Source organism: Xenia sp. Carnegie-2017, unplaced genomic scaffold, assembly GCF_021976095.1.
Source record: "Xenia sp. Carnegie-2017 unplaced genomic scaffold, XeniaSp_v1 HiC_scaffold_24, whole genome shotgun sequence".
NCBI classification, from domain to species: Eukaryota; Metazoa; Cnidaria; class Anthozoa; order Malacalcyonacea; family Xeniidae; genus Xenia; species Xenia sp. Carnegie-2017.
The window spans coordinates 8804169-8823417 of NW_025813487.1; the positions used below are offsets into that span (position 1 = coordinate 8804169).

The 19249-nt window shown below is 34.4% G+C and overlaps 2 protein-coding genes across 2 annotated transcripts in view; both read left to right on the plus strand.

Annotated features, from left to right (window-relative positions):
• LOC124452083 overlaps window positions 1-15387 on the plus strand; it is a gene marked incomplete at its 3' end in the record, with an annotated part of 41819 nt that extends 26432 nt beyond the window's left edge. The window contains exon 4 of the mRNA XM_047002676.1: window positions 14000-15387. Coding sequence (XP_046858632.1) covers window positions 14000-15387 — 1388 coding nt within the window. The remainder of the gene's footprint in view (window positions 1-13999) is intronic.
• LOC124450548 lies at window positions 14048-18083 on the plus strand. Its single transcript, XM_047001203.1, has 2 exons — window positions 14048-14119; window positions 15366-18083. Exon 2 carries the CDS (start codon window positions 15475-15477, stop codon window positions 18025-18027), a length of 2553 nt encoding a protein of 850 aa, XP_046857159.1. The 5' UTR covers window positions 14048-14119; window positions 15366-15474; the 3' UTR covers window positions 18028-18083.
• Window positions 18084-19249: the final 1166 nt, after the last annotated feature.

Sequence of the window (19249 nt, forward strand, 5' to 3'; positions counted from 1 at the left end):
TGAACCACCGATCTTCCTCAGCCATCATTTCTAAAACGTTTTGATACTCCGTCCAAGGGTCTGCTTTACTTTCATCCTTTTCAGCTCTTCGTAGCTCTTGAATCTTTTTACTTATAAAATCGACGAAAATCAAATTGATAAGATCACTGTGACTAACTTCTTCAAACTCAACAGTGTCTGCATATATCTGATTAAACATGTGTGCCATATTTTTTGTTTTTTTTCAAAACGTCCAAAAGCAATGCAATAATAAACAACGCAAATAACATTTTTTAAGACGATAGTTCGACTATATAGTTTGAAGAATGAATACACAATGACATAGATCCGGTTTATTAACCAGTAAAACATAAGGCGGATCTAATGTTACTTTGTCAATAGCATGCAACTTCCAGCTTTGTCGTATTTCCGATTTTCACGCCATCCAATGCCATGCCATGTTTATTAAACCCTATTTCCGGTTGACATGCGCGCGCACCGCTCAACTTTAGGGGGACTGGAAACTAACTGGCACGGGTAAGAGCTCCGTGACAAAAGTGTGACAAAGCTGCATGATATCTACTCGTGTAGTGCATATATGTACATAAAGAATGGTTCACAAGGTGAGATCATCAGCTACAATTACATCTTTTTCATGTCAATTTTCTTACATTAAAGTTTTAGGAAACAGATACTTTAATACCAATGACTTAATAATTTAATACGTAATTATGATTAATAAGAATCGGACATGTTGACAGGAGCTATAATTAAGGATGAAAGTTGTGAGAAAACAACAAAAGAACGTACGTTGAACTTAAAAGTGTTTGATGTTACTTAGGCCTAGTTAAAACGTTCATTTTTACATGAACCGAATGCATTTAAAACAAAAGATAACCAGAAAACTCATCTCATTTTCTTTTGTCTTTAATGCGTTCGGTGCATGTAAAGTTCGACGTTTGAAACGGGCCTTAGATTGAAATTAAAGGCTAAAACACACTGGGCAGTCGCTTCAGTCGCGCGTCCAAAGCGAATTGATGCGCACGCGTCAGTTGCTTGAACGCTAGGAACACACATGCAGCGACCATCGCGACATTTACCGTGGCGTCTGTTGAACATGGCGGTGATTTTAGTTTGTTACAGACACAGATATCACTTAAACTTTTTATTTTGGCCTTTATTATAGCTACTAACATATGAATATTTACTCAGTACAGACTACTATGTGGAGAAAAGAGAACAAGGCAGTTAAAACACGCCAAAATTATCATAGTCCATTACGCATATATTGTGGATAATCTTATTCTGTGCACTTAGGTTGTGCATTAGGGTTCCAGTTTGTAGCTCCTATTGTCCCTATTTGATAAGTCATATAAAAACTGAAAGATTCCAGTGTGAATTCACTATATATTGCCTTCGTTTTCCAAGGTATAATCTATAAATTCCGTATGATGCTTATGACCACAGAATAGATACATACAGAAGGGCCACTTCGCGAAAAATGCGGTCCTAAATTTTAATGCGCATGCGCCACTTCCGCCATGTTGGCAGCAAGATAAACTTGCTACACTAAATAAGGGTAGCAGTGTACAACTCAAAAATCTTGGCGTTATTACTTGAAAAGTTGAAATATTTATCCTGAGACGACCAAATCAAAGCTGTGCTGAAATGGGAACATACAATCAACATATTTTTATGCTTTTTCATGTACAAACAATGTGTACAATTCTATCGAAACCTGTATGAGAAATGCTGTGCCGTGGCCGTGTGGTCAAGGTTATTCGTATTTATTTATTTGTAAAGAACGGAAGCGGAGAAGTGCTTAACGAACGTCTTTAAATCAGAAAGAAGAAGGAACAATGTGAAATTTATCAACGGACGGGCTACACTAAAAAAGATATTTCGTATGACATTGGATTTGGTGCTTTAGAATTCAGACAAATTTAGTCATATCCCGAACACTCGATAAATGTTCATTGAGAAATTGCAAACTTGTGCAATTGTATTTAATGCCAATGCCATATTGTGTTGGGAAAATTCTTATATTGTATGATTGTAGCTAACTTCCAGATGCTCTTAACTATATGTTCCTTATATTTGTCATGTTTTAGATAATTTAAAGTATTGATTCCGTTGTAAGGAAATAAAATTGTCCTCTTGCTTCTATTAATATATATATATATTGTTATTTTCGTTACATCGCTGTCGCTGCATTAATTTTCAGATTAATTTTCAAGTTAAATATGCTGCACTAATATTCAGCCACACCGTTGCTGCATCGATTTGCACATATTCATCAATTGGATACCAGTGCCATTCCGTACATGTTCACAGTTTCCACTGCAATATTTGGTCAAACTTTTTTTAAGAATGCGAATTTATTACGGCATCAAATTTGCAAATCGCGAGTTTTCTTCTTCTAATAAAAGATCGCGAAAGTACATTAAAGTCAAGCATTTGTAACATTCTACAAACTTACTACAAGGGAAATTCCATAGACAAAGTTGATGATCCTTTTCATTCTAACTCGCAATACAAGCATAACCATGATTGAATGTTGGCAAGTTGGCAAAAGCATCAGACCACAATAACAAATTTTGACTTTAAAACGTGTATTCTAACGATGCGATTCGACCTAAGTTGTCAAAATTACCTTCTTTGACATTGCTCGTGATGGCATACACAAAACAAAAATGGAATAGCCATATAATTATCGAGGACGCGCCAAACTGTTTCTCATTACTATATTTTCTACTACGAACTTGCTGGAGTTATCTTGCTGCCAACATGGCGGCGATGCCTGATTGCGGGCTAAAAGTTGACAACAAAATCTTCAAAGGTTCCGACGAGAGTGGCCCTTCTGGTTGTATCTATTCTGTGCTTATGACAGGGAATATGATATGCATTTAGAAAGTTAAAATGTATCTATTGGCCAATCAGTGTAAAGCGACTGAAGCGACCAAAGTCAAAAGTTCAACATGTTGAACTTTCAAAGCGACTAGCTGACGCGACTACGCTACTAGCTTAGTAACCACTCAAAGTGGTAGTTTTAGACGCGCGACTAAAGCGACTGCCTAGTGTGTTTCAGCCTTAAAAGATATCACAAAAGCACTTCAATCTTAAAGAAAAAGTAACATTTATATTTTTTGATAAGCCTCCTGAACACCATGTGATTTTTTTTATTGTGTATATAATTAACTGAAATTGTATTGTAAGTCCTGATTTCAGGACTTTCGTACCGGTTTGAGGAAATGGCACATTTGCCATGTGGCTCGTCATGATCATTTTGCCCCAAAATAGTAGAGATTACTTCTGGTAAATGAAGTGAATACAAACTCTTAAACGGGTTCTCGACTATAGCACCATACCAAAGAACAAGAATATACAGAAGAGTCACTCGTGTCAGAACCTTTATTGTTTTTGTCCTGGCCCATGTCGTGCCGCGAAGAGTAGCCGCCATTATTCCAGCCAGAGGATCAGGGTTTTTGACTTTTTCCAAACCTTCAAAATATTCCGAAGTCATTTTTTAAGTCAAAATATGCTTGAATTCTTTATTAAGTATTGGCGTCATGTAATTTCTGTGGTTGTAAACAAGTGAGAAATCATAATCATCTGGCTGGAATAATGGCTGACATGAGGACGCGTTTTACACCTGAGTGAGCCTTCTGTATAATCATTATTCTGTGACCATACACTAGTTTCTATAAGATTTTCTCATCGTGGAATGTTTGGGTGTCAAGGAGAAGCGCCTTCCTTTCAAATTTCGATTAATTTCATTATGGGTTAGCCGTTGGCAGTTAGCATTTGATATACAGATATAAGATTGAGTTTATATAAAATGTAACAAATTTGAAGATTCTTAAATTTGCTATGAGAGTTTTGCTAAATATCGACAACCTCTTTCTCATTTCCCCTTATGTTTAAAGCTCAGTTAATTTTCTCGTGTCATGGGCGTGTATGCTACTGGACGTAAGTAAGGAACCAAGGATGTTATACAGCGCAAAGCGCCCAGGGTGGTATATCCATTAAGCACTCGTGTTTTGCGCACATTCTCCAATAGACGCTTTTCTTTATTTACTTTACAATGTACATGTTCCTCGTTGCGGTAATTTCCCTGTTGTCCAATAATAACTGGGCTTCTGGACAAAACCATATTTTAAAAAACAAATGGCGAATGAAAAAGAACATTGTCATAAAGTAAATCTTCTTACGTACTTTGATAATTTGCATCAATTCTTGCCAGCTATTTGCTTCGCTATAATACATATCTTCGTTGCAAGCACAAAAGTTGTTTTTTGCTCCAAGGAATTTAAGACAGCATTAAAACACGCAAAGGAATGCATCAATAGGATTAACATTGTCATCGAAATTATCACCATAGGTTAATTTGTCACTTTGGAGTCACTTTTTCAGGAACACAACGTATAATGTATAATAAAATATGAAGAATAACACACATCATGATATCAACAGCTACAACTACACCGTCTAAACGTAGAATCTTGTCAATTTTCTCACATTAAGAAATACTACAATCTTGAAGAATAGATAACATTATATTTTTCAGTAAAAAAGTTAAAGTTTTTAAAACAATGAAGGAAAATGTGATGTGTCCTACTTGTAGTAGAGTTAACGTGTGCATAATTGTGAAGATACGTATATATATTCATTAAAGAAATATGACCCTAAATCATATAGTAATGGTAATTTTTTAGTTACCTCAAACCCTTTCGTTCTACAGCAATTTCGTTTTTTCTTTTTCATCTTTCTCAAATCCAGCCTTCAACTAATCTTCTTTCAAGCTAGCCCAAGACATTAGATGAGTAGAAAATGCCTTACCAAAATTTCCGTTTATGTCAATCGTTATAGCTCCTCCTGACTCGTTCAGTTTTTCTCTCAGTAAATTTACCACTGATTCCGTCGCTTTCTTCAAATAAAAAAGAAATTCAAACTTTACGAAGAAACTTGATTTGGAAATCGGTAAAGTCCAATTTTAGTAAACATAGAATTGTGTTTTTTTACTATAGCTACCTAGAACACTTAAACTTTCCAATTCATAATAAATTTTCAAGTAACGATTTACAAAAACCTACCTCAAAAGTGAATTCGCGCAATACAACCATGAATGGATTTCCATATTTTTTTACTAAGCTCGTTTAACGAATGAGAATCAGGATCATGCTTTGCGGGCTTAATAATGTTTATGTTTATGTTTATGTCCACTTACGCAATCCGATGCGTATTCAGTACAGGCTTTGTTTCGTTAATTCACATATGTCATCATATTTATTTATAGGAAGCATTTATGATTGATGGTTTGTATCCTGCTACAATATTCATGCCATATTTGTATGCTTTACTTATGTACTCATATATAAATATCTTCATGTAACATCATTGATTTTAAACTGTTTTTGAGGTTTGTTCCTCCAAAATCATTACGTCGTTTCCAATTTCAGGGAACACACTGCGGTAAGATCCACGCATTTTATGATAAACTTTTGTCCCAAATGCCTGTCATTCGTGACATTACACTTGCAACATTCGTAACATTAATAACACTTTGAACATTTGTAAAAATGATAGCTCTTTTTACAATTTTAACATCAATAGCACTCTCGTAGCTATTGACTATATTTCAATAGCTAACTTCAATGTACACACTTAGTATTGAGTAACTTATCCAGTGTAGTATCCTAAACACTCGTACTTACTGTATAACAATACCTAAGATCTTACTTACAAAATTGTTTTAAAAAGTATGTTGGATAAAAATAAATCTGGGTAGCGAAGTTTTTGTGTCATATGCTCTTTATAGTTCTTTTAATGATTAACTAAGCGTTGATACAATATTGAGATGAACACGTTAGAGTTGATCGGAGACGTAACTAGATCGTTAATTGGGGTGTATCCATATATTCACTTGGGGGGGGGTGTATCCAAATAAACCCAAATCAAACTTAATACAGCCGCCATTTTCGAGTTGCCTTAAAATGGCCAACGGAGCGCGCAAAGCATGACGCTGATACTCATTCTTTTAAAAAATTTAGGGGGTTGCGCTGGTAAGGAAGTGATGTAAGACAAAGTAAGGATCTGGATTTTATGGCTGTCTGGTTATGCAGCCATTGAAGGTTGTGTACAAAGTTGAATCATTACCTATCGCAAAACTCAGTTCAACTGTACTATTGATTTCTTTTGCTAAAAATTGAGGAAGTTTAATTGCTTCTTTTTGAAGCACTCCCCTGTAACCCCTCAGAAAATCTGTCTCTATAGAAATTAGAACTTGCATATATGAATAGGACTCCCCAATTATTGATTGTGCTATACAGTTTTGTATATAGAACTATAATTTTTTGTGATTTGATTTAATTGGTAATCAGTGCAACTATTACCAACTAGACCTGCCTCATTCGACGACTTGTTGAAGAAAGAAGGAGAAATTTTGCTGCACGTGTACTTCACACCTTGCGATATAAATTGTTATAAGGCTGCTAAAAGAAGAGATCATAGAACCAAGCAACTCCCCTTGGAGAGCACAAGTCGTTGTGACCATAGATGATAATCACGCAAAGAGACTTGCTATCGACTATTCCCAAACTATTAATCGCTTCACTCAAGTAGACCCCTTCCCGCTACCAAGGATAAATGACTTGGTCAATGACATTGCACAGTTTCGAGTCTTCAGAACAATTGATCTACAAAGTGCGTACCATCAGGTTCCCCTCAAAGAAGAAGATAAGCAATACACAGCCTTCGAAGCACGCAACAATCTCTATAAGTTTACACGCCTCCCATTTGGTGTGACAAATGGAGTTGCCTGTTTTCAACGTGAGATGGTAAAGTTTGTTGAAAAGAACAATCTCAACGCAGTATTTCCATACTTGGATAACATTACTATCTGCGGTAAAGACCAACAAGAACATGATGCAAACCTTGAGCAATATCTTGCTGCAGTAAAGAAGAGCATCTGTTACAACGACTCAAAGAGTGTCTTCTCAACTCGGAAACTTGCTATTCTTGAATATGTAATTGAAGAAGGCGTTATTCGTCCTGACCCAGAAAGGCTAAGCCCTCTGCGCAACCTACCTGTGCCTCACGATTCTAAGTCACTCAACAGGTGCCTTGGTCTGTCCTCTTACTACTCTCAGTGGATCCCAGAGTTCTCCAACCGCATTAAGCCACTAACAAGCTCAAAATCATTCCCTCTGTCCCCTGAAGCTGTCAATACATTTGACAACTTGAAGAAAACTGTAGAAGGAGCCTTTGTTACTGCTATTGATAACAATATACCATTTGAAGTCGAAACTGATGCATCTGATGTAGAAATAGCAGCCACACTCAGCCAAGATGGCAGGCCTGTCGCTCTCTTCTCTCGCTCACTACAAGGAAGTGAACTGAAGAATGCTGCCATAAAAAAGGAAGCACAAGCTATCATTGAGGCCATCAGGCATTGGAGACATTTCCTGACAGGGCGACACTTCATTCTGAGAACCGACCAAAAGCGACCATTGCCAAGCAACAACGGAAACAAGTTTTTCCTGAACATAGTTGATGAATACTCCAGGTTCCCATTCGTTTTTCCATGCTCAGATATATCAACATCTACAGTAATAAAGTGCTTAACTACTCTATTCTACCTGTTTGGCATGCCAGCATTTGTTCATTCAGACCGTGGTGCATCGTTGATGAGCCATGAGCTGCAAGCATTCCTAAGAGGAAAAGGGATCGCCACAAGTCGAACAACAAGCTACAACGGTATTGTATGGAAAGCTGTTGAAACGTCCTTGAAATCCAAGAATATACATATTAAGTATTGGCAAGTTGTTCTATCTGACGCCCTCCATTCCATTCGCTCCTTACTCTGTACGGCTACAAATGAGACACCTCACGAGCGCTTCTTCAAGTTTCCTAGACGATCTTCTTCGGGTTCATCGATTGCTACTTGGATGACAGAACCAGGTGCTGTACTCCTCAAGCGTCATGTTCGCACAAATAAAACTGATCCGTTAGTCGACGAGGTGGAGCTACTCCAGGCAAACCCTCACTTTGCCTTGTACGTTATCCTGATGGTAAGGAGACAACTGTGTCAACGAAGCATTTTGCACCCAAACCTCATCTACAACTGAAGTTCAAATTCAGCCTCACGATCATGCGCCAGAAACCACAGTTGTAAATTCTCCTGCGCAACAAGAAGTACCAACAGCTACCAATCAAGCTAGCATACCTACTACATCTGAACACACCCCTGTGCGGCGTTCTTAGCGAATCAGGCACCCAATTGATAGACTTAATCTTTAAAGGACATGGTGAATGTCGTGATAACCGCATTCGCTTCTAAGTACATTTATATGGTTTTGGGGTTCTTGTGGTATATGAGTCAGTTATTATCATTGTCAGCGGTCTTCTGTCTTGACAGCCGCCATGTTTATTAATTAGGCTATGTTTATCGTTGATTAAAGCCTAACTTCAGGTCAATGCGTAGTTAATCTTTCACTACAGTTTGTTATAAAGGTAGTTTTCTAGTAAATGATTTGTGTTTATATTCGTCTCTAACGGAAAACGAGTAGAGGAGAGTGTAGGGAACAGGGACAATTTGTATTACGTAATCATATAGTTAATAACGTGAGTAAGGGGTATATTACCGACTATATTCATTAGAGATGGACAGTAATTTTGAGTCTTTTTTCTCGATGTGAAACAGTTATAAATAAAACATAACAAAAATTATGAGTGTGTTGGCCAACAACTTAGCTTCTGTAGCATTCCCAACACAGGTAAAGCCCAGCAATACGAGGCTGTATCTAGATACAAACCAGCAACACCGGACAGTATTCAGATTCAGCAAGGAAACATTGAAGTCACAGGGACAGTATATATACCTTATTTAATTTACCGTAATAAATAAATGAATTAACCCAATGATTACTGTCGTATTTTGTCCATACAATTTTTATTGTGTGTATATGTAAATGAAAAATCAATATCCCGCTCACAAATACGGAAATACATGTTCGACATTGCCGTATTAATGTCTTTTTTATTAGTGTTCAGACTTACCTTCCTTACTGTTCAGACTTACCTCGCAACAAGATTAAAAAGAAGCTTCTGTCTGCTATTTTTTCTTTACTAGCTGTTTAATAAATTTACTCTCCTACTGCTAGAGTTATCATTTTAATAACTTTTACTTTTTAGTACAAGGATTACACGGAATGATTAGTGTTAAGTAATATGATACATAATATGATATGAGTAAATTAATTACAATGAGTATTAAGTTCGCATAATGTTAACATTCTGAAGTTTTTGTCAGGCTCCAGTTTAGAATGTTATGATTTCTGGAGCATCTACTCTCGTATATTACGCGTTGATGAGATGATCTTGGACAAAGGACAGTTAAATTGAAAGTTGAGCAAATATCTGCCTTCGTATGAAACATTAAGATTTACATTTATAATGTTTTGCTTATGACTGAAAATTGAGCAATACATTGAATACACAGACTACAGCTGACACAACACAGATGCTACAGTACCATTTATAGCTATGCTCTTAAAGGTGGTAATCCCCCTTTCATGGGTTTTTTCATAATTTCCATGAAAAAAATAAATTTTACCATCTTCTCTAAAGAATTGACAAGATCGAAAAACAATAGACAACAAAAACTTTCAGATTCTCATTTTAAAATTACACTCATATTCATGACGGCCTGCTAATTAGCACTAACGTGTGACATAGGTATCGAAAAACCTAGCATAGGTTTTGAAAGGCCCAGGACAGATATTGAAAAACATTTGATATGACAAACCCAAAAAACATTCTCGTTTTTCATATGCATTATAAAAATGTAGTAAAGTCATTCGTTATTATTGCGTCCTATTTTTATGTGTTTTACTATTTATGTATGGGATACTTTAATGAACGGTTTGGTGAAAGTGTTTGAGTTAACGGTTGGAGTTGCCTAAAGTGTAAGACCTTTGACCATACATACGTGGAATTCACGCAAGATCGCGCGCGTAACACCCATTGCACGTAAATAAGGAAGCGGCAGCCTGCTGTGAGAAATATTTAAATTCTTTATGTTATCAAATACATCCACGTCAACGTTAAAAGTTGGAGTTATTTTTCTGGCGATATATGATCACGATATCAAGAAATATTCCTTCCATCTAATAAAACGGTAAGATAAAGATTTTGCATCCTTAGATGGCGACTCGATTTAATTTTAATTTACGTATCTATCTAAGTAGAACAAAGACAGTTTTTCATTTAAAATTTACTTAAGACTTTGACTAATGTAGGTATGATTCGACCTTAAAACTAGTTTGCTTTTTTATTTTTCATAAGCATTTAAACATGGTTATTGTCAAACCATAAAATACAACAAACATAAACAAGATATTCAAGTTAGATTTCAACATTGTATAGGAAATGAATATAATTGAAGCAGAACATTAAATCACTGTGTTTAACATGATTTGTTCATGTTTAAAAGTTATTTTTGTCATCGTTTAATCTTAAAATGATCGTTGTAGAGGGTTTTCATCACTTAGTTACGTACATCAACATATTTTGAACCTTTGATATGATAAAACTTGTTTGTTGATATGTGTTGATTTGCAACTGAAATAAAATACTAAAGTCAATATTTTATATGTGTTCTTCATCTTTTATAACTGATCAATGATTGTGGATAATGTGTGGTCGCTAAATATATTTTTGCTAAAGATTTATCTATTTACTTGAATTCATTCATGTACAGGAAGATCAATAATTGTTGGGTTGGGGCTCATATTAATTTATGTATATGATATGTTTTTATTCTTCAGTTGCTACCTATTTCATGTAGTTTGCCTATTTTTTTTGAATAATAATCTAACCAATGAAAAATGGTTTTGGTCATAGGCGTACAGATTCTTACATCTTTTACACAATTTTGGATCAACTCTCATAAAAATTATGTCCTCCAATTTTTCATTGGTTTTCTTATTACAATGTTTTGTTGACCATTTTTATTGCTTTCATCACTTTTGTTGACTTCTTGACACACTCCCTTTTTTAACAAGAAAAACTGTGGCAGGACTGTAGGATGATTGTTAATTTGGAGATCATATCATGTATGCATAATATAGGCTACATGTGTTAAATTCCTTTGAAACCATTGTTGTCTAGGGATCATTACATCCAAATGTTTATGTCACCCCAACGACAGTATAGAGAATATAAAGTAGGACCACTTTCTGTGCAACTTACTGCTGTATATATAATTATATTACTGGGTGTAGTTTACCAGTTCAGTGCACCTATTGGTCAAAAAATGGTAGTGTCTGACTGCCACTATGGTAATCACTTGTGGAATAAAATATTCATGGCACAAAAATATTCAATGCAATCTACTGCATGTTCTCTATAAAATTATACTATATGTTCCTGTAACCATGCCCCAATTACATTATGTCTTCTTTAGGTCCAAAGTAGTGAATGAAGCATTAGTCCAAATAAATTACACCTGCTCATTTTTTTTTATCATAATACCTTCTAAACAATGATAATGGTTATGAATTTTTAAAGAATAAAATTTTCAGTGGTGTAGCCAGACTGATAAAATGTTTAGTCCTTCTATGTACGTTTTTATATTCTTTTACTTTGAAAATAATAGGCAATTTACCTTGTGAGTCGTAAAGTGTCCCTTCCACCAAAAAAATTTTTTAGCAATATCAAATCTGTCGATGATTTTAAGCCTCGTTGAGGAAGAAAATTTAAATTTAGTCAAATCGTTTGATTTTTGTAAAAGCGTTAAATTCACTAAAATCGTATATTCTTGTGAACTATGTCCGTGATAATGAGGAGCCTGAAACTAGCTAATTTTCTGACGTCATCTAAGGTACTCGTGTTACACGAGTCGTGTATTCAATTGCTACCAAGTCAATGCTGCCTGAGGCACAACTTAAGTCTATAAGCGCCTAAAAGCATTGCCTTTGCACTAGTGATAGCAGAAAAAAGGTAAATTGTTGCGTTGCAGCCAATTGTACGAATGAGTCAAGCCTTTGCTCTAGTATGAGTCTTCACACTATGCCTTATAATGATAAAAGGCCCGAGGCCAAGCGAAGACGGAATATCTGGGTTTTAAAGCAAAGTGCGTATTTGAGCCTTCCAGTGCTTCAACACTTTGTTCGGCCCGATTAAAACGAGAGGATTTGGAGCGTCAGTTTAGTAGTTTGCCGAATCAAAAAAATGCTAATTTTCCAGGACTTAAAAAAGATGAGATTAGAATTTGTGTCTTTCTGACCATCCATTCTTTGGACTGAAAATCTGAATCATTATCGCTCAAGTTTCATTGCTTTCCTAGTTTTCTGTCACGTATCCCGGAATAAAGTTTTTGTCAGAATTATCTGACTGAACACTAAATTTTGATTTTGATTTATTGCTTTCTTTGGAAGACATATAATTAAACAGCGTGAAAGAATGTATATGTTTAATATAAGCTAAATATGCCCGAGTGCTGCCTATATTAGATGACGTCAAACACCTTCTAGTGCCAGTCTCTTTAGTATTATAGAAATCGACGGCGTTGAGCCAAAAATGCACAACTTCAAGATTCCATAAAAGCTTGTTGATTTGAGTAAATTTTTGAAATTTTTTCTCTGAAAGGCTAAAAATCATAGTAAGATTTTAGATTGCTAAATAAATTTTTGGTGGCAATATTGAAAAAGTGTCTGAGTGAGGCAGTGTCTGTCTGTCCGTCGTGATATCTTCGGCTGTGTCCTCGTTCATAGTTGCAAATGCGAACGATAACGACTAGTATTGTTTTGTCTAGTATAGGCAATGATTGGAATTTGATAGCTACACTGTGCACTCCGTGCTTGTATTTTGCTCAGTATTTTATTCGTATATCACGTTGTTTATCTCTCACCCTGTGTTCTGTGTTTTGGTGAGGAAAATGTAAAGCAGACAGGATATAGTTTTCTTTATATTTATTTCAATTAGTAATGACGGCGATTTGGATTTAACAGATCGTCAAAAATGACGAAGAATTTAAATATGTTATGGCCCTACGGAAAATAACTACATCAGCAATGATATATGTACCATGTGCAATGCCTCCTCATTTTCAAAATAAACAAAAAAATTTAAATTGAAACAGAATCATCGGCAACATAGTCCTATCAATAAGCAAAAATTCGTACAACAAAACAAACCGATTTGATATATCTTTTCACCACACCATTGTTAGACAAATAAGATACAATATTAATTGAAAAAAATCGTTTTATATCAAAATGGCGAAGAACTTTTTGTTCTATCATTGAAATTTATGAGATTTATAAGAACATTGCAATTAAATTGTTTTTTGCAAGCTTCCTATGCACGATATTAGCCCGTGAACACCAGCACACATAACATGCACTGAGCGTAGGAGAGCAATAAAAAGGAAAGACAATGATAATTACTGGGCATTTTTATTAAACATTGAGCACAAAGAACGTTTTGTACCAAAGAGAAGTGCCAAAGAAGGAATGATTTCATTTTGTGGCATTTTGACTTGAAAATATTTTTTGTTATTTTTCATATGTTATTATTACGGAGTGATTTTGGGACTTGACCTTGGAAATGGCCTTAATTTAATGAAAAATACAATATTAAGCAGTTGGACTACTGACTACTGTTTGCTTCATGTACTTTAACTCTGGTCAAGGCTACCCACGTGTACACACGTACCTATTTTTTATGTACCTTGTATATCTGGGAACGGTTGCACGAAGCCTGGATAGCATTATTTGTCGGATAGTAAAATTTTCAAACTTGTAGAAAAATTTTGTAATCTGTGAAGCAATATTTGATTTCAATGATTGCTCAGTTCTAATCACATATTGATCCTTTTTTAAGAGATTTTGTAAAAGTTCAAAACTATTTACCATCTAATGGATAAAACTATTCTCCCTTCATGTAACTGACCGCAGGTTTTCCATTATAATCACAATGAATTTGTACCATGGAAATCTTACATACTTTTTTTCTGCAGGGAGCAACATTATGTCTGTCTTGAGCTCAGACATGAAAACTAATGGTTTTAAGTTGATGAGATTAATTGTTGATGTTGGTGGAGAAGCTTTAAGAATAACATTGAGGAAACAACTGTCAGGTACTGATTTATTTTATGTTTTAAATAAGACAGAAAATTATAATAAGCTTTTGTTGCTAAAAGATAAGCAAATTATAAAGCAACATCAATGGGATCTACTGTATCCTTCTCCTCCAATATTACCAAATGAAAATAAGTTTGACATTACTTTACTTTGTATTCTCCTGCGTAATATTTGTGGTTTAAAACCACCTCGTGATCCAATATGGCAAAACATGCCTAATGTCACTGATTGTTCAACTGAAGCAGATATTACCCGTATCAGGTTATTTCGTAATGATCGTTTTGCTCACTTACCTGACACTTCAGTAAGCTGTGATGAATTTGAAAATCATTGGCTGGATATAAGTGAACCATTAGTTCGTTTAGGAATAAGTCAGGAAAAAATAGATAGATTGAAAAATGAGTTGTTTGGTAATGAAGAATGTGAAAGAATTTTGAGAGAATGGGATAGATTAAAGAGCGATTTAACTGATATTAAAACTGATCAGAGAGGTATTAAGAGAACAGTGGAGGGTATAGAGAAAGATTTACAACAGGTAAAAGATAGTGTCACAGTAATTAAAGACGAAGTACATGAAATACGACATCACCCTCACTTAGGTTCAGAAGAAGATATTTTGACAAAAAACCTTGTTAGCTGTAACTTTGAAAGTGAAATTAGGCATCATTATGAAAAATTTTTAGAGGGAACACGGAAATGGGTTTTTGATGAGTTCTTAGCTTGGTTCGAAGACGACAGTTCTAAAAATCGTGCATTCGTTATTTCTGCGGTTGCTGGAATGGGTAAATCTGTAGTTTCAGCTACTTTATGTAAACGTTATCCACAATATTTGACTGCAGTTCATTTCTTTCAACACAACAACAGTCGTTACAATAAAGCCAATGTACTTCTTCAATCTTTAGCTATGCAAATTAGTCGTAAGTTTCCTGCTTACAAACAACTTCTTGTGGAAAAACTTTCAAGTAAACTCTCTCAGCCTTTGAATAACATGAATGTGGAAGGATTATTTTCCCTTCTTTTTACTGAGTTGTTTTATAATATCTCAGAAGTTCCCAAGCGAATGTTAGTTGTGCTTGATGCTCTTGATGAATGTGGTTATCCTGAAAGAGATGACCTTGCTTATTTGCTTGCTAATCACTTACACAAACTTCCGCCTTATTTTCGTTTTGTAATTACAACCAGACCTAACGAAGTTGCTTTGAATAAGTTCGAAAAATTAAATCCACTGTTCATTAATTGTAGCGATGATCGCAATTTAGAGGATATTAAATTTTTGATTGAAAAAAGAATTGGCTCTACTGGCAGCCTATCTGATGTTAAAAACAGTTTGGCAGAAAAAGCTGACGGACTTATGTTGCTTGCATCACTTCTTAGCAGTGAAGTCAAAAATCAGGATTTGTTGAAAGGTCCCATACCAAAAGATCTCAGTGATTATTACGAAATTTGCTTAACAAGATTAAGTAAGGAATTAGATTCGTTTCATATTAGTAACGAAAAGTTTCAGTCAATTTTAAATGCTCTGGCTGTTGCTAAAGAACCTCTTCCTTGGAAAATGATCGATGACGTTCTTTGTTTGAATTCGAGTCGCGAATCACTTGGGGTTAGAAAAATTATCTCTTGCCTGTTTGTTAGCAACAAAGAAGGATGTGTTTCGTTTTTTCACAAATCTTTAAATGATTGGTTGTTGGATGATCGAAAACATGATTACTCAGTAAAAACTTCTTATGGTCATCGACTTGTTTTAGAATTTTGTTTAAAAACTTTGGATAATCTCAAAGCTGTAGGTGTAAACTATGACGTCATTAAATATGCGTCAGTGAGGTATTCAGTCAAGTATTGGTTGCTTCATTTACTTGCTATTTCTGATAATGAATTTATGGTTGAAAATGTTGGTAAATATCTTGTTGACTTAGAAGTTTTAGTTGCTTCTGTGTTGGTTGATCGTTCTCGTACTTTTGAAAATTTTAAATTATTCAACGCACATGATGTGTACTTTCTTATTTCTGAGGACATTCGATTTTTATTTAATGAAGTTTATTCTGTAATGACAATCTTTGACGATGAAGAAGATTTTTTGCAATACGTTGCCAACGAAGTCAATGATCTGTCGTCTCAAGCCACCACAATGCTTCAAACACGTTTCAAAGGCTCACCATATCTAGAGTACAGAGACACGAGTTCTGTAAAAGTTCGATTATTACTTTTGAATCAATATTTGAAGTCTCTTGATGTTTCACGAAATCATGATTACGTCGTCTGTGGTTATGAAGAATTCATCGTGCAACTTTTTTCATTGAGAACAAACAGATGTTTATGGATAAAAAATATTGCTGGTCAGTTTAAGCAATACAACGAGAAAGACTTTTGCGTTGTCTTTCATCCATTCAAGGATTTCATTTTTGCCTCCCAGCTTGATAAGATATTAGATATTAATGGTAAAATTTCCTCCAGTCCGTTCCATTGTGATGATTCCACTTCTAAGTTCTTTACTAACAAATGTTTTTCTAAGGATAAGTACACAATGGTCACTAGTTACGAAGATACTTTGACAGTATGGGATGTTGAGAAAGGTGACAAGAAACGCAGTATTAGATGTAATAATGTGACCTTACTGTGTTTTTCTAATTCTGGAAGATATTTGTGCGTTATTGTGGAAGGAATAGCGTGTAAAGTATTTGATGTAGCGAATAATTATGAAACGATCGATCATTTACTGTCTGGTAAATTAGATGAGGATGATAATTTGTTCACTGTTGGTCTTCATTCCTGGTGTTGTTGCGATACTTTTTATACGAATAAACGTTTCATTGTAAATCCCACTGGTGAGAAACTTCCTGACTTTGATCCTGTTTTCCAAACTTCGTTTTTTCCTCTTGATCCTTTCGATGAGAACAGATCAAGCTTTTCCTTTAGTGGAGAAGAAAAGTATTACTTTATTTTGAATAACGACAATGTTCTTTTGTTTGAATACGGATATGACTTTTATCTTTATTCAATACCGCGTGCATATTTAACTAACAGTTACTGTTTTCGTAACGAGAAATTTTGCTCAAATGGACAATTGCTGTATCGGAGCAATGAAGAAAATTCAAGGATAATTATATACAATCTCAACACATTTGACTTTGTTGTCAAGGAATGTTTTGTTGGTGACATGGTTGCTGTAGAAAATGGAGTTATTTCGCTTACGGCAAAAAATACTCCTGAGCTTTGGAATAATGATTTGACAAAACTTGTTTATAGTTTCGATGAACTTAAAGGTACAAACAAAATTTTTGAGGTGAGTGATGTATCATTTGCTTGTAAAAAAACTGATTCTTTTGTGTTTTTCAATGTTGAAAACAAGCAAAAAGAAATATCAGTAAATTTTGAAAATTATCGAAATGTGCACGTATTTGCATGTAGCTCTAAGTATCACGTGTTTGCTAAAGTTGAATTTAAGGGTCAGATAATTTACTGTATGTGGCATGAAGAAAAACTTGTTAATTGTTGGGATGACGTAATTAAAGAGGACTTAATCACCGACAAAGTCATTGGAAACTTCCGGCGTGATGTTACTCCCTATATAACTTACGCTGCTTTTTCGCCTTCAGCAGATAAATTATTAATAAGTGACATGCGCAGGTATGTGAAAGTATTTGATGTTAAAAACATACAAATTATTTATAGATATACTGGGGGTTTTTCTGATTCAAAGTTTTTCTTTGTTGATGATAGGTATATATTTAACAAAGACTTATATTTAATTGATTTGAAATATTTTAAAAATGAAGGTTATTTTCTCGCATTGTTAAGTATATTTTCAAGAACTTTTTATTACTGTCGTAAACGCAAACTTGCTTTATTTTTTTCTTCCTCAAAGGTCCCGGTACAATGCTTTAAAATCATCTTGCCACGAGAATAAATTTGGTCTTTAATGATAAAATTTCTCACCATTTTGGATAATGACTATATTATCTTTAAGAAAATCTTGTTCAATTTATGCATGATTTCTATCATTGTTGACATTTCTATTAATGTCTGTTTGCCTATGATTTCATGAAACGACCTTTGTCTAATTTGATTATTTTGTACAGAGACCGCAGTGTACGATAATGTCAACATTGAGAGAGATTATGTATAAAAGCTGAAGTTAATTAAAGATGATAATTCAATGACAATAGAGAGAAACCATAAACACAAATGATTTCGTGTTAAAGATAATAATTTTCCTTGCACGAGAAAATAATTTTATTGACTTTCATCTTATCACACAATCAAATAAAGTGCAAACTATTGTTAGTTATTGTACCATTGGTTATATTTTGTTTATATCTACACCATATAAACATATAATTTTCATGCAAGTGTATTCAGTGTAGGATGGTTTTAATATTGCACGTTTTTCCATAGTCTTTTACACCAAAAAACAAGTTGTTACTAATTAAATCAATACTATCTTGCACTGAAATAATTTCTTAATTCTTTTTAATTATTGCATTTTGGTATACAAAATATCTATGTGTTTAAGTTGTTAAGAGAGACAAATACAGCCCAATTGTTACTTCTGATATAGGAATATTTTTATCTTTATCAATTTTAAAAACGTAAATTTATAATAAAGCAATGATATCTTTGCTAATTTTTTCAAGAAAAAGTAAAAATTTGGCTGTCTTTCTCACTGACTGTTAAAAAGTAAATCGTAAACTCGACAAGAATATGACTTATAATTGGCATTAATCAGCGTGATAAACAATTTAACCATTGTGACTGAACACTCCAAACCGTATGAACAGGAAAAGTTAACATAAGTCAAAGAAAGTTTTGCAATATAGAGAGACGGAAAAGAAACCCACAATGTTGCATATGGAAGGGAGTTTAAAGACACGTTTTCAACTTTTTATGCAAAATCGATATCAAGCATTGTTAAAGTTTGAATACTTTTACTTTATAAATCGATACTTTATGGGAATTATTTTTAACAACATCAACTCAATTATCGGTAGACATACTGCAAGTTACTTTGCCAAAGTTTGATATGTTTATGGCTTGTCTATAAAATTCCATCGTCTACTCTTACTTCAAACGATAACACAAGAAGGAGAAGCCTTATTTCAGGAAGTGACGTAATCAAAGAAATGAAAATT

Coding starts and splice junctions, on each gene's coding strand:
- LOC124450548 (XM_047001203.1), top strand. CDS start 15,475: ATGTTGCTTGCATCACTTCTTAGCAGTGAAGTCAAAAATCAGGATTTG.